At 41.3% G+C, this 15,172-nt stretch overlaps 1 protein-coding gene across 23 annotated transcripts in view; it reads right to left on the bottom strand.

Annotated features, from left to right (window-relative positions):
• Positions 1-4,678: 4,678 nt before the first annotated feature.
• ANK2 (ankyrin 2) overlaps positions 4,679-15,172 on the bottom strand; it is a 379,623-nt gene continuing 369,129 nt past the window's right edge. For 21 of the 23 annotated variants that reach the window (XM_049814665.1, XM_049814670.1, XM_049814664.1 and 18 more), the window contains 4 exons: positions 13,585-13,668; positions 11,787-11,951; positions 10,197-10,379; positions 4,679-6,531 (listed from right to left, as the gene is read on the bottom strand). In XM_049814665.1, the coding sequence (XP_049670622.1) occupies positions 6,517-6,531; positions 10,197-10,379; positions 11,787-11,951; positions 13,585-13,668 (447 nt within the window). In that variant the 3' untranslated portion in view covers positions 4,679-6,516. Of the gene's footprint in view, positions 6,532-8,523; positions 8,616-10,196; positions 10,380-11,786; positions 11,952-13,584; positions 13,669-14,130; positions 14,224-15,172 lie in introns of all 23 variants that reach the window. The other 2 variants (XM_049814684.1, XM_049814667.1) reach the window with 2 other exon arrangements.

The following is a 15,172-nucleotide window of genomic DNA, read 5'->3' as shown; positions in this document are numbered from 1 at the left end:
ACTCCTTCTATTGTTGCTGTTGTCATTTAATTAGTGTTATCATTATTAGGGTGTTTTCTGTTTTATTGAACCGTTCTTATCTCAACCCACAAGTGAGTGTTACTTCTTTTCCTGAGTTTCTCCCCCATCCCACTGAGGGGTTGGCGGGGTGGGAGGGGGTGGGAGCGAGTGGCTGAGTGGTGCTTAGTTGCTTGGCTGGGGCTCCCCTTCTCCTCCTTTCCTCCCCTTCTCCTCCTTTCCTCCCCTTCTCCTCCTTTCCTCCCCTTCTCCTCCTTTCCTCCCCTTCTCCTCCTTTCCTCCCCTTCTCCTCCTTTCCTCCCCTTCTCCTCCTTTCCTCCCCTTCTCCTCCTTTCCTCCCCTTCTCCTCCTTTCCTCCCCTTCTCCTCCTTTCCTCCCCTTCTCCTCCTTTCCTCCCCTTCTCCTCCTTTCCTCCCCTTCTCCTCCTTTCCTCCCCTTCTCCTCCTTTCCTCCCCTTCTCCTCCTTTCCTCCCCTTGTCCTCCTTTCCTCCCCTTGTCCTCCTTTCCTCCCCTTGTCCTCCTTTCCTCCCCTTGTCCTCCTTTCCTCCCCTTGTCCTCCTTTCCTCCCCTTGTCCTCCTTTCCTCCCCTTGTCCTCCTTTCCTCCCCTTGTCCTCCTTTCCTCCCCTTGTCCTCCTTTCCTCCCCTTCTCCTCCTTTCCTCCCCTTCTCCTCCTTTCCTCCCCTTCTCCTCCTTTCCTCCCCTTCTCCTCCTTTCCTCCCCTTGTCCTCCTTTCCTCCCCTTGTCCTCCTTTCCTCCCCTTGTCCTCCTTTCCTCCCCTTGTCCTCCTTTCCTCCCCTTCTCCTCCTCCAATTTAAATATTCCCTAAGTATTCTGATACCCTCATGAAACCTTGTTTTGTCTGGCTTTTACCCTTGCTATCATAGGGGAGAACTCTGTGCGTATGTAAATAGTGTACACATGTAAATAGCGTACACATGTCCTTTAAGTCCTCAAATTTGCAATAAGGGGTGGGGAGTTTCTTGCCAAGGCTGGAGTATTTGACTTCCAAAATTCGTCGGACTCTTTTTGTGGTTTTTATATTAAACAGTGATGATTTGCTGCACTCTAGTGGCTGTTTAATAAAAGTATTGTGCACTGCCAGCCGCTGCTCAGTGAAAGCTGGGCAGAGGTTAATTCTACCTATCTTGCCTCTGAAAGGTTCAACCAGCTTTTATACATTTTATTTTTATTGCCCCTATTTTTGCATGTAGCACTGGAGGTAGTAATATAAAGCTTTCTCTGCTAGTAATAACAAACAGACACAAAGGCAAGAGTGTCAAGAAGCCCGCAGAGGTGAGGCTGGTATCTCTTACTGCTTTGGAAATTCTGTTGCGTTGAAATCACTGGAGGAGAGTCCTGTTGTGCTGTGGCCAAGGGCAGACCCCACTCCTGTAGCAACTGTGGGCTCTTGGGGCAGGGTTAAGGAGACAATAAGTTCCTCCAGATGCTCCTGATGTTCTTCTTGGTGTCTTTGGTTTAACTGGGGCAGAGGAGTTTTGTGTTTATCATTATTAATTGCTCAGACCCGCTGATTAGTGCAGGTTTTTTATTTTTATTGCAAAACAGAGATTGTTGGTGAATAAGAAAAAGGTGGGGACTGACTCTCCTTCTTTGCATTATTTCAAGGAACAGTCCTTTAAGTGTTTTGAATTCATATATTACTCTATATCTCTTTTCCTTCACGTTGATGTTCTCCAACTTGGAGAGTCAAAATAGCTTCCAGTAGAGTAGGGAGGACTGGGTGCAGCCTGTGTCTTGATTATGCATGGTATGAATGACTGCAAAATTATTTTACTGCCTTGTCAACAAATAACTGTTGACTAAAGCTAGAGGGGCTCTACAAGTTACAGCATTTGTTGTTTTTATAGTATTTTAAAACATGCCTTGAAAACAAATAGGCTGTCTCTCATCTGACTATTGAGGGAATATGTTGTTTGGACGCAACACAAGAGAAAAGGGCTTACCCACACAAGTACTGCAGTGGGATGTTCTGCCCCTAAACACCAGCTCCTGTTCTCCTTGTTACTCAGGTTATCTCTTCTGTGTTTCCTCCTCCCTTCCTGTGTCGCTCAGTTGTCTCCCAGATAACAATTTTCCCATGTCCTCTCCAAAACTTCTGCTACTGTTGAAGCCAGTGATATAATTAAGTCTGATATTTTCTTTTTGGCTTTCTAAAAACTGAGAGGGGGGGAAAAACTTCCCACTGATGTGAAGCATCATTTCTGACCTGATGGCAGGATGCTATACAGCTCTGAGGTGTCTCTGTTGCTCTAAACTGCTTTCTGTCAAGTACAGTTGCCCTCTCACGGGACCATGATAGTTTTAGTGTACCCTGTAATGTGAGCAAGTGTTTTGCTGTTAGGTTCCAGCCGTATCTATGTTCACGCACGGCTATGACAGCGCTTGGCAAGCCCTGCTCGCCAGTAAGATCTGCCTTCCTCCTGTTCACCTGTATAAAATGGCCGCAGACATGAGCAGGTGGGAGTGGGCTGGTTGGCAGATGCAGGGGGCTCGTTTCTGCCTCGGCACAGGCAGGATGCTAGAAAGGCGTTTTCAGCACCTTATATATCCCACCTGCACATATGGTATGTGAAATTATGGTCCATCCTGCAGTAATGAAGTTAAGTGGAAGGATTTGTTTCTGCTGCTCAGTTGCCTGTTTGAGGGTTCAGAAACAACAGGATGCTACAGTGGCTTCTGGGGTGACTTCTGGATGTTGTCTCTTACCTTTCAACCAACTAGTCAACATCTAATTTCTCAGAGATGCAAAGGGAAGCTCTAAGGCACTTAGGAGGAATGCTTCATCTTCAGCATGGCTGGAGCCTTTTACAGCTGCTTTCTTTTTTGTTTTTTCAATTTAATCCTATTATTCTGACAGCTCCTGCTGTCATGGAGTCCTGTTGACATAAGAACATAAAGCTGAAACTGCAGTATTACAAAGAGGAGGAGATAATGCTCACAGTCAGTCACCTGCTGAAACATGAAGAGCAAAGCACAAACACAAGTTAATGAATTGGAATGAGATATTTCTGTGTGTGTTTCTTTGCTCTTTTTAAATCCTTTTTTGGCTTTTTTTTTTTTTTTTTTTTTTAATTTTGATGTAGGGGAGAGTCCTTGTTGGATCTTTACCCCTCAGCTGTATAGAAGTTGAGCATCGCCTAACCAAACTTAACATTTTTCCACTTGGCTTCTCCGCGAGGTCTATATTTACCACTACAACTGTTTAATTGTTGTCTGGGGGTTTGTGCGGGTTTCATTTGATTGATGGCGGGTTTTTTTAATACAATTGTCTTTCATTGGGAAGAGAAAGTGGAAGAGAGGAAAAACTCGGTAGCCTTCGGCTGTAGGTACTCACCTCAGATGTGTAAGCCTTGACATGGACTTGCTCTGTCAGTCACAACTGACTGACCTGTGGTTTGATCCCATACCTGCTGTGCTCTGCTTTGGCCTGTGGGCATCCTTCTGGTCTAGGCAGGGAGTTCAGGTGTGCCTCACTTGGGCCCTTTTTGTCCCTTAATCTGGGAGGTTGGATGACTCTGAATTTTAGCAATTAGAGAAATTGATGGTTTCTCTGCTACACGAGGTGTAGGTAGGAGGACTCCTCTGACAGCCGTGAAGGTAGCGCATGAGGCAATAACAAAGAGTGGGGATGCTGTGGCAGTGTGACCTGTTACATTAGCCAGAGATCCAGCTGCAGTAATAGAATTGATACAGATTTATATCGAATAAATTTAAATTCACAACAAAACAGACTCTTCCCACTATTTTTCTGTGCATTACGAGGATGTAAGACGTGACAGAATTTCACCTTACATTTCTCTTCCCTGTCTTTCCTCTGGTTGAGAAATTCTCAGTAGTGGGCACTGAAAAAGTAATTGACTGTAACAAACAGTCTAGGCCATATTTGAAGGAAAATCCCACAATTTCAGTACCAATACAATAACTAGAAAACATGGCTAGATATCCTTTGAAAAACTATTAATAGGAGTTAAAAAAAATTTGTATCTGACTGTTGTAACAGACTGATGCTTACCAATCAATCAGAGCTGAATAACAGAATTTAAAAAAAAAAAAAATAAAAATCTTAGGGAGCTGGGTACAGAGGCATTATAAAATGATAGTTCAGTTAAAGTATGTACCCACGTGGGCGCTGTTCCTTTTTATGCTGCACTGACAGTAAAAGAGTGAGCCATTATTTCTACATTTAACACTTGTACATTTTTATTTAGTTAAATCAGCCATTGTACACATTGCAGCTATGTATTGTTAGTGTTGTATTTTTTTTTTTAATTTTTAACTAATACATGCCCTCATAGATATATTCAATTAGTGTTATCACCATGGGAACAAGATGCTGATTCGTCAACTTAAAATTCACTTCTTCTCACAGTATTCAAGTTCTTTGATAACACAGCAAAAAATCAAAATAAGAGGTGAATAACCATTATGTTGTTACACAGAACATCATCTGCACCGCAAATAACACAACAGAAATGCATTTCTTTAGAGCCCCGTCCTTGAAGATCATCCTGTGCTGTCTCTGACAATAAGAAAGCCATGATGTGTTGTGAAATGTTTCATCATGGCTCTCATTCGGTTTGGCTGCCAAAGCACTTTTTTTTTTTTTCCCCCCTCTTTCTTTCTTTTTCCTGCCTGCCAAAAAAAAGTGTTAGCATGACACCTGGGGTTGTTTTGCCTGCAGGAAGCCAGAACTCCCAAGATGTTTTCATGCTTTTGGCATGGTTACCTTAATGAGGAAGTGCCCTTGTTCTGAGCACTGAGTGAGTCACTAAAAAAAACCAAACAACCCTATAACTGTAGAAGGCCAGATAAGCTTGGAAAAAGTACTACTCCAAGAGGAGAGGATTTGTTTTACTCTGGTTTTGAGTATACTATTAAAAAATCAAATAGCTGTTTAAAAACATTTAGTTAGTGTGTGTGTATTATATATGCTAAAACACTACAGAGCTCCCTCCATTAAATATTAAGGTATAGAACACCCAAAATGTCAGATCTCTATGTTCCCTTTTTTGAAAATAAAAGTGCAGACATGCTATTGTGGTTTTCAGAGGGTTGGCTTAGAAATATATATATATTATATATATAGATAGATAACAAAATATGAACAGAAACTGGCTTTCAAGGATTGTGAGCACTTTCTCTTTAAAAAACACTTGATTGGAAGATAAAAACTGCTCGCTCAGTGCTAAGAGGGCTAACAAGCTGACATGATTATAGGAGGGTTTGGTTTTGACCTTCAAATGCCACATGCATGTATCGGATAAGAGGCAATCTTGATAAAACACGGTGAATTAATTATTCTCCTTGTATAGTGGGTAAGTCTGTCTCCCATAGTTATCTACAGTGCAGTGGCCAGCAGGAAGTACCACCAATAAGACAGTGGGGTTTGCTAAGCAGTGACGAAAACAGGAAACTACTGTAGTTATAATTGTTTAATACACCCTGCCACATGTCCAGATCTAAAAGATTTTAATACCGTATGCAAATGTGCCATAGATATAGCTGCTAGCAAGTTGGTTACCTAATTGGGTATTTTTAATTTTTTTTTTCTTTTCTTTTTCTGGAAATCTTTGAGTGGCTGTCCAAGGGTCTTAGAAGTATTAATGGCCACAGTCAGCTGTTACTAAATGTGAACAGCTGAATTTCCAGGTTTTTAGCCTGACTCTTAGAGCCTTTAACTATAATAGATCCCTAAACTGGAAGTCTTACGGATGCAGTAGATCTGCAGTGCTTCCTCCTCAGTCAGTCTGTGTTTGCAGTCGATTGTGTTAACATTATTTTATTAATCGCTGTTCAGCAGTGTCAATAGGCCTTGTAATCCATGATGCTATTTGTAGTCATAGGCAGTGTGTTTTCTGCAGTCTTGTAAGTCCAAATACTCTTGCTATATACAGTTTACACGTTAACTCCCTTTTTTATGATGCATGTACATAGTCACTTGAAGAGGCCTGTAGATGAAGTTGGCTTGACGAATGCAATTTCTTGAAGCTAGTGCAGAAGCAAAGGAACAGCAAGAAGTGGCGATGCTGACAAATTCCCAGTACGGCACAAAGACGACGATTCGGTGGATAAATCATCCTGAATGAAGGATGCTATCTTTGGTCACAGATTAGCTTACAGGGTAAAAAATAACAAAACCCCAAACTAAAATACAGGGAGGTGGAAGAAATTAATTCACTGCATCTGCACAAGTAGAAATGGCAGTGTCTTCCAGTGATTACGTAGGTAATAATGTCTATACCTAGAGAGGATGGATGCTGCGTATGGGTTGGATGGTTATGTGGTGGTGTTGAGGGGTGGCAGCTTCTCACTTCGCCTCCTGTTTCCAGTCCTCGTTGCAGAAGTGTCTGAGAAGCTGCTGGAGGTCATGTTGGAGGTCATCCTGTGGTAGTGCTTCTGGTGTGTCTTCCAGCTCTTCTATGTGCACGTGTTTTCCATACCGATCCTTCATCACAGTCCTCTTCAGCGTGCTGGCTTTACTTAGTGTTGTCCTAAAACAAAATAAATAAGATAACGCTCTTAAAAAGCCCACAGTTCCCAAAGGTGGTTAAAAAATGCTCCTTTCTGGCTACAGTGTTAAGGCTTTTTCGTTTAAAATAACATGAGAAGAACTGTAGCTGGCAGTTTAAGCCAGCTACCGAGGTTAGATACCCATTATGCATTCTGAATACAATACACACCATGGCTTTAACTGGCTTTCATAATGTAAACTAACAGCAATTAATCTCTATATGCTGATTAAGCATACAGTTTTAGATGCCCAGCAAAAACATGCTGTAACACGCAGACATGCAACATAAGTTGAAATTCACACAAGATCTTCCTGTTTGCTGTATTTAACTTCGACATACAGAGTTGTGCTGTGCAATAGTCATTTAGGCCGATTTGGTTCTTGAACACTTACTTCTGAACAAGTCTTACTTCTGACAGCCAGTAAAACTATATTTGTGGTAATCTACTGTCCTAAACTATTCTGTTAATTACTCTCTTACCTCATTGGAACCATCTTGCTCTGCTAGTCAGAACCTTAAACCTCACCAAGTCCCTTCCAGATCTAGGCAAATAAATGTAGTCGTCATAGGACAGCTAGGTGTCTGTGGCTTAGCTTTACCCAGAAGCCCAAGTTTTGGTCACTGTCCTTGAGAGAGGACCATGGGAGGCCAAGCACACTTGGAAATTCCTGCGTGCTCAGCCACGAATAGCTCAATTTTTATCAGACAGCTGATGCTTCTTAATTTGACCCGAATGACCAAAAGGTCCCTCGGTTAGATGGAGCACTTTGGCAAGAATGTGCACCCTTCATCCAAAAGCAGATGCGGCGGGTCTTCCGGCCCTCAGTGTGTTCTTGTGACACCATCCTGCTAACTCTGAAACTGGTATGTGTCCTACAGCTTGTTACAATTACAGACACTGGTTGGTTGGGATGTTCTTTCAGGGGCCAGCATTGGCTTTACCATGCCAAGGGCCACTATCAATTCAAATGGCCGGAAAGAAAAGGTGTGTAAAAGACACCTAGTCTGTAGCAGCCTTGGCTCAAGTTGTGTGTGGTAGGAATAAATATACTTGCTGTACTACAGTAGCTTTTTTTTTTTCCTCTCAAATATTTTCCTGTTGGCCCTGCCTCATTCTTCATAAGGGTCAACTCTTGTATGTATATATCTATGTATCTACCTATGTCCATATATCCTTCCATCTATTTTGATAATGTTCAAATTATCAAATGATCACAGAGTCAACTGGTATGAAAAAAAATATTTTTGAAGTAACATTGATTAATGTTGTTAACTGTACATCACGCTGTTACTCTTGTATCACCTATGACATCAGCTAGGCAGCGATACCCCTTTGTACCAGGTGTAGCCAGGATGCAGTGAACTTCCTTCATAGCAGCCTGTGTGGTGCACTGTTGTCCATTTGGGTCTAGAACAGTGTTGGTAACAGACCGATGCTTTGGCTCCTGCTGAACAGTGCTCACAGCATCGATACTTTCTCTTTTTTTCCCCCACCACCCCCCTCCGTAAGTAGGCTGGGGGTGTGCAAGAGAATGGGAGGGCACACGGGCAGGACAGCGAGTGATCGCCTTTGCATCATTGCTTGTTTGGTTGTTCTTCCCTCTTCCCTTCACTTAGTAAACTGTCTTCATTCAACCTGTGAGTCTTCTCCCTGTCGCCATTCCTATTCTCTCCCCTTTTTGTGCTGGGACAGGAAGGTTAGGGAGCAGCGGTGTGGTGCTTGGCTGCTGGCCAGGGTGAACCCACCACACCCCTAATTCACCCAATTGAATTTTCAAATGAATGTAGACCTTCCTAGTGCATCCCTCCCTCCCTCCCTGTAACAGGTTAGTAGTAATCTTTAGTAATTTTGCAAAAAAAGCTTTAGGTGCTACTGGTGCTTTCACTTCAGACACTCTCTTAAATCCACTCATTTGTTATGACTTTGTTAATCCTTTTCTAGTAATAGTTCATTGACATGCCAAGCCAAACCTTTTAATAATTGATCCATCCTCTTTCATTATTTCTTTCTCTACTAAAGCGGGGAGTTGGACTTTCATTTGGTTACCAGTATAGCTCAAAGCCTCAAATTAAAACATAAACTTCAAATTAAAACAAAAACCACAAACCCAGGACAGAACATAATTCCTCTTTGTACCTTAGTGCTTTATATTAACAAAGTTGAATGCTGAGAAAATGATGAAGAGACAAATAAGAGAAGCATCTGCCTGCCATTTGTATCCTTTCAAATATTCCTCAAATGTACAGATCAGTTACAGTTTCTTGTACAGGATAGTTTTGTTTTACTAATAATTGTAATGAAGATGGTATTGGTACTTTCATTCCAACTTTGAAGTAGCCCAACTCAAAGCCTTGCAGTAGCACACTTGCAGAACTCACCCTTTGTATCTATTTACAATACCTACTACAGCGACCTTTTTCCTGTCAGAAAAAATACTCTTTTATGTTGTTCCCACTGCCACCTTGAGCTGCCTGTTCTCAATGCTAGCAGTACAGAGATGGGTATGCTTAGAAACGATGCATACCTATGTACGGGTATACACAGAAATGATGCTCCTGAGACTCAACTGTACTGAAATGGGAGAAGCAGGGAATGGAGCCTGGCAGGGTTTTCTACAGAATATCTGCTGTTAATACTTCATAGAAAATCAAAAAAAAGGCAGCATTTTAATTTTCGTTTTGTCTGTGGTATCTTCGGCAGGCTTCTTGATTTACTAAACTAGAAGCTGCAAGCTGGGAAAAAAGTGTTATTTCCCAAGACATTTCTCTGAACCTACACGACAGTTTTTGCTGATTGTTTTGTTATTGTCAGGAGAGAAGGATCTCTCGCCAAGATATATATACACACACATATGAATATAGGCTGCTGGGCCTATATTTGTAATGGGAAATCTGGCGACTCAACCTAATAGCTTAGCAATTCTTGTCTTCCTGCAAGCTGTAATACCATTGTATGGCAGAAAACATTCAGACCCTGACATTGTTGCATCTATGTTTCCATATGATATTTTGTCAAATTAAAAAACCAAACCAAGTACTTATGTTGCATCTAATGGCACAAACCTTTTATCCACGTGACATCTTTTACACATGTTATTCAAAGGGACAATAAAATAGCTTAAGAGTGAAGTGCTATCAGTTCCTTATAGAAAAAGCTATATTAATTCAGTATTGCTTTTCTATTACTGAAATGTCTAAACTGATCAGAAAAAGCATAAAACCAGGAAAGGTGCTAATTAGCTTGATTAGCTATTTCTTCCTTTCAAGGCCAAATACATCAACTTGCCCAGAGAATAGACTTAACTGTAAATTTCTAAAATAACCTCCACGCGTTGGTAATGTACAAATGAACTTTTTCTTTAACAGTAACCACCGCACCTGTGATTTCTAACAACTTTAAGCCTCCATGGGTTTTTTTCAGAATCTTAAAATGTTTCATAGCTAATTCTGTAACGTTAGCTTTTCCCCACACACACACACTTTATATACTAATCCTTTTATAACGTGGCTGAGTACAACAACAGAGGTTTATACTCAGTAGCTGAGTATGATGCTCCACCAACAAAACTTTCAGTAGAGTAGAATTTGTCCCCAGGTATGTTGTGACACTTGGTTTAATACTTATATTTAAAAGGCATTTTTACCTCTTCAAAGTCCTCTTTGGCTGACGGAAGATCAGTAGCTAAGCTAGCATCCCCCAGGTGTTTCTCCGTTCTCTCTCCTTGCACTACAGTGGTCTTTATGACTTTGCTGACCTTCCGGCCTTCCACTGGTTGAGACTGGAATTCAGAGGCACTAGGCAAAACAGCAGGTTCAGACAGGGTCACCTGTAAGGTCAGAAAGCAGAAGTATACTGGATATGAATTACATAATGGATACTAACAAAACTTTTAGTTACTCTATCATTCTTTCTTAATCATTGCCACAGAGAACAAGAATGTAAGAACTGTCTCAATTTCTATGTGTACGCAGCCCCGGAATGGGACGTTGTAGGATACATGCCAGTTCAGGCAGCAGGAACAGCCCTGGAGAATTTACTCTGCCGAGAAGCTTTATGCTGGCAGGGTGAAATCTGCTTCTGGAACCTGAGCTACCGTGAGGGTAGCAGGGGTATTGCTACCCTCCACCACAGCACAGGCTGCCATACTGGCTTACCTGCCCAGGCCACAGGAGTTACACCAACCAATGAGTGGACCTCTTGCTGTGAGTCCTTGCTGCATTCACACAGGTAGTACGAATTAGTGATATCAGCCCATATCTTAATTTTAAGATAATTCTTCTGAGAGATGAGCCATGCTTGTAAAACTAAGGAACTCTTCCAGGAGCAACAGACCAGAATATTAGAATACCACGTGAAAGTACAAACTCGATTTTATTTGGCAAAATACAAATTTAATGTATACGGGTTCCATATGATAAAGAGTAGTTCTGGTATGGTCAGCTAACTAAAAAAAATTATTTTGTTTTCTTGTTACCTTACTCCTAGAGGATTAATTCTGATGACTAATTCTGGCAAGAGAGAATGGCAATCATGTTCTTAGTGTTTCTAATGACCGCTTGTTAAATGTTGCTTTCACTTGCAGTACTGCCGAAAGCAACCCCTGTTACTAGCTTCTAGTCCTCTGTCACAACCTTAATGTCGATACAAATGCCTGTAGGGCTACATGGTGAGGTGAATCAAGGCGGGAAAAGGTAAACTGAAAAGCACTTACCTTTTTGGGTTGTTTTTGCTTTTTAATTACCTGGCTCTACAAACATGGAAGTAATACTTTTGTTTGTTTGTTTTCTTCTCCAAAGCAAAGAACACACCAGTAAGTTAAACCTAATATAACTGTATAGTTTTAGAAGGGCTTAGTTCTAGAAACTTAGAGAACATCAGATCATTTCATTACAACATTTGCTACTTCTCTTACTAGAGTAACAGGTATAATAACATGTAGAGATTTGCCATTTATTTTTATGTCATCTTAGTACAAAGCTGCTTTCCTTATGAAGTTGATACTTCTCATAAATCACAGATTCTGTATCCTGACTTATTTTCAGAGAAAGCTGCCTTCTTTCTCTGCCCACCCCCTGCCTTTTCCTGGTCTTTATTCTGAGGCTTTTCCATCTGCCAGGAAACTTTTAAAAATATCATTCAAAACTGAATGTTGTTGGCATGAGTAAGATGTAGTTATTAAGTATGCTGTTGGTGTACTGCTTTGTACCATCACAAGAAAAGTAGATGATCTGACCTCTGACTGCTCGCTGTCACTCTTCAGCACAACCCGTTTTACAACTTTGGAATAGCCATCTCCTTCCTCAACAGTGACAGGTTTTTGCGGTGTTCCTTGCATTAGGACTTCCTCTTTTTCTGTGCCATCTGGAGAAACATATCGCCGGATGATCTTCCTAGTGACCTGAAGGAATGAAATAGAGCTTTGTCCCAAAAGAATTAACAATTCCTTCTTACTCTCTATATAGTATTTTCTAGTCACAGGGCATTTTTTCCTACGCAGAAAAACCTACATAGATGGTTCAGTATTTTAGTCTAACACATATACTCAAAAGTACCTGTAGTAAAGCTGCAAGTTGACACATCTGCCCTACTCAGGTTACCACACAGCAAAGCTTCCATAAACGTACTTCACAAGTGGGCACAATATAGATATTGGAACGACTCTCTAAAGCAGTAGTTATTATTAGGAAAAGTGGTACAGTATTTCAGGGGAAAACATACTTTACAACCACACAACTGCTAGAAAACGTTTTCAGAGTGGCATTTTCAAAAAGGCTTCTGAAAGTAAGAGGTTAGCAGCCTGGCTGTCAAATGCTTAGAAGTAGATTCAGAGAGGAACTTGGACACCATGTAGTAACACTGCTGGTACTAACCACTGCTGAACTAGTAAGCTGGATTTAACCTACTTGAGAGACTAATCTGCTGCTTAAGCTTTCAAAGCATCGGCAAGCCAAACAAAGAGGAGCAGAAGAGACTTACAGGGCTCGAGATAAATTTCTCGAGGAGGATGGGTATGCATCCCTCTGTGGATGACCTGGAGCTCTACGTTTTTGTCCACCTTCCCAGCACTTTTTGACAAGGTAACTTTAAGCAGTTACCTCCTGCTCTGTCCAAAAGCTTATTGGCTGTGATGCTCAGTCAGACTGGGTCACCACTATTAAATAGTCACAGAGGTGGGGGCAGTGCCCTCCCAGGCATGGACCTACCCAGAAGAATATAGTCATGCTCACTCTTGCACAACGTGCCCGGGAATATTTGGGTGGGGTTGTTTATTTTAATATGAATTCAAACAGCTTCCAGAGACATGCTATCCAGCTGAGGGTCTACTTTTTCTTGGGAGACGACAGATGGGAGTTTGCCACCAGCAGAATTCAGTCAAGTCCTAGACCAATTCTCTAAGCCCTGAGTTGTCAGATAAGGCAAGGAGCACAGAATTTCCACTTCCATGCTGTGCAGAATTCACTTTTATAAGCATGGTCTGAAAATACTTGTTTTATGAGGCCATCACACAAATAAGTACTTTCTATATTCTTTGGGCCACAAATCAGAATCGTATGTACAGACACAGAAGTTTAGGAACCTGGTCAGGCACAGCTGAGTGGACATTTTGAGGATCTAAAGTCTGGATTTAGACAACTCTTGCAGACCCAGCCCTCCATTAGTTTCACTAATACGAGCAAACATGATCTTAGATAAAATTGTGGTGGTGTGGTTTTTCGGTTGTGGTTTTTGTTGGTTTTTCTTTTTTTTTTTTTTTTCTTTTGAAACTTGTTCTCAGAGATGTGGATCTATGCAGAGTTTTCACTGGCTTTAAGTGGGCTTAAAGTTATAAACTGTAAAACAGAATGATCTTGCAAATCAAAATAATTCTTCAAACTTTGGAATCTCTCATGAACAAAAATTCTGGTTCCTTCCACGCTCTAGTCCTAAAAATCACGCCCCTTCACAAAAGAAAATTTGGCTTGTATGTGAATGTATTTATACTTCCTTTTATAAGACAGTAAGAAGGTAGCAAGGGGCATAACTGACAATACCTTCTTTACCACTGTGTGGCCATGTTCATCTGTATATTGCTCTTCTGTGACTGTTTCTGGTGGCATTTCAGGCATACTATCAGCCTGTATGACAAAGAACAAAGTTTTATGAAGTAAGACCTTAATGTAGGTAGCTTCAAAGAAGCAATTTTAAAAATAGTTAATTGGTTAAAGAATGAAAAAAAAAATTCAGAAGTGTTAGAAAAAAATTTGTTCTGCAAATAAATACTTAGAAAGCATGCAAAGAAAAGTTATGCCACAATGGACAGGCAAATGTGTGTTAGTTGACAGTGTTGTATATGGGGCTGAGAGGTGTTCATCTTCCTACTGAGACATCCAATGGAACTTAGAGTTGGGTTAGCAGTATTACTATAATCCTCCCTTCCAGAAAAGGTATTGGAATGGCTTATCCAATGCCCATGCACTATTAGGGAGCATTCCAGCTTCGGGTGTAATATCAGCCAAGTGGTTGTCTCAGCAGCATGCCTGATGGTGTTACCAGGGCCTAGTCACCACAGGCTCATGCAATCGTTCAACACTCAGTACCTGAATAATCACCCGGCGACGAACAACCCTGGTAGTGACCATCTCGTCCTCGTCCGAGCTGGTCTTCAGCCCACCTAACTCCTCTGCTAACTCCTAGTGGAAGCATGGAAGCAGTGCTCTGTTGTATGTGGTACTAGCAGTACTTACAGGTCCTGTCTTGTTTTTATCTAAAACTATCTTCACTTCTGAAAATTTTTGCTTTAAGGATTTGGGCCTCTTACCTGACTTTAATCTGTGAAACACTGATGCGCGGTGGGAGGCTTTGGCCACTTGACTATACCCTAGCTGTTCATTAGCATATTGAAAAAAGAAGGATGAATCTGTATGGTACTAGTTCTATAGGAAGCTCTTGGTGCTCTTAAGGTTGCCAGGGGCAAGCCTGAAGTTTGTGGCATGACATTGTTGCAGGTGGACTAGAAGGTATTACTAACACCAACTCTGGAATTCATACAAATTGCATAAGGTTTCTGTATTAATTACACAGAAATTATATGAAAACCTTTTAATCCTCCATACTGGGAAGTACGTAGTGCAGCATATAGACAGTAGGACTAAACAATTTTAACTAGAGGACAGTGTATCAATAGCCTTGGAGCTGGAAAGATCAAGAAAAATTAGTAACAAGTGTTGAAGTACTTGCCTCTCTGGCATAGGGAAGAAGGTGAAGAGTAGCTGAAAAGAACTACTTGGGAAATTTCAAAAGTATAAAAGCATAAAGGGGAAAATAGATGCGGGGTGGGGGTGGGCTGTGTTTCTTTTTGGTGGTGCTAGTGGTTGTTGCTTAATAAAAGAACAGGAGGGAAAAAGAAGTACACTGTCTTTGAGGGCAGCCTTTCCTACAGCAGCCACTGTATTGAGTTTTAGTGTAGCTAATCTTTCAACATCTAAGTTATCCTACGCATTTTATAGTCAACCTTTTTCTGAGATCCCAGAGGCAGAGCTCTGGAATTCATTCTAGAGACAGTACCTTTGCCAACATAAACAGAAAAGAAAGAAGAGCCTGTTTCTAGGTGAATGTCAAAACAGGGAACAACTTCTGCTT

This window comes from Accipiter gentilis, chromosome 12 (assembly GCF_929443795.1).
Source record: "Accipiter gentilis chromosome 12, bAccGen1.1, whole genome shotgun sequence".
Lineage (NCBI taxonomy): Eukaryota > Metazoa > Chordata > Aves > Accipitriformes > Accipitridae > Astur > Astur gentilis.
Note: the sequence above shows the minus strand (reverse complement) of the source record. Positions and strands in the feature narration are given on the sequence as shown.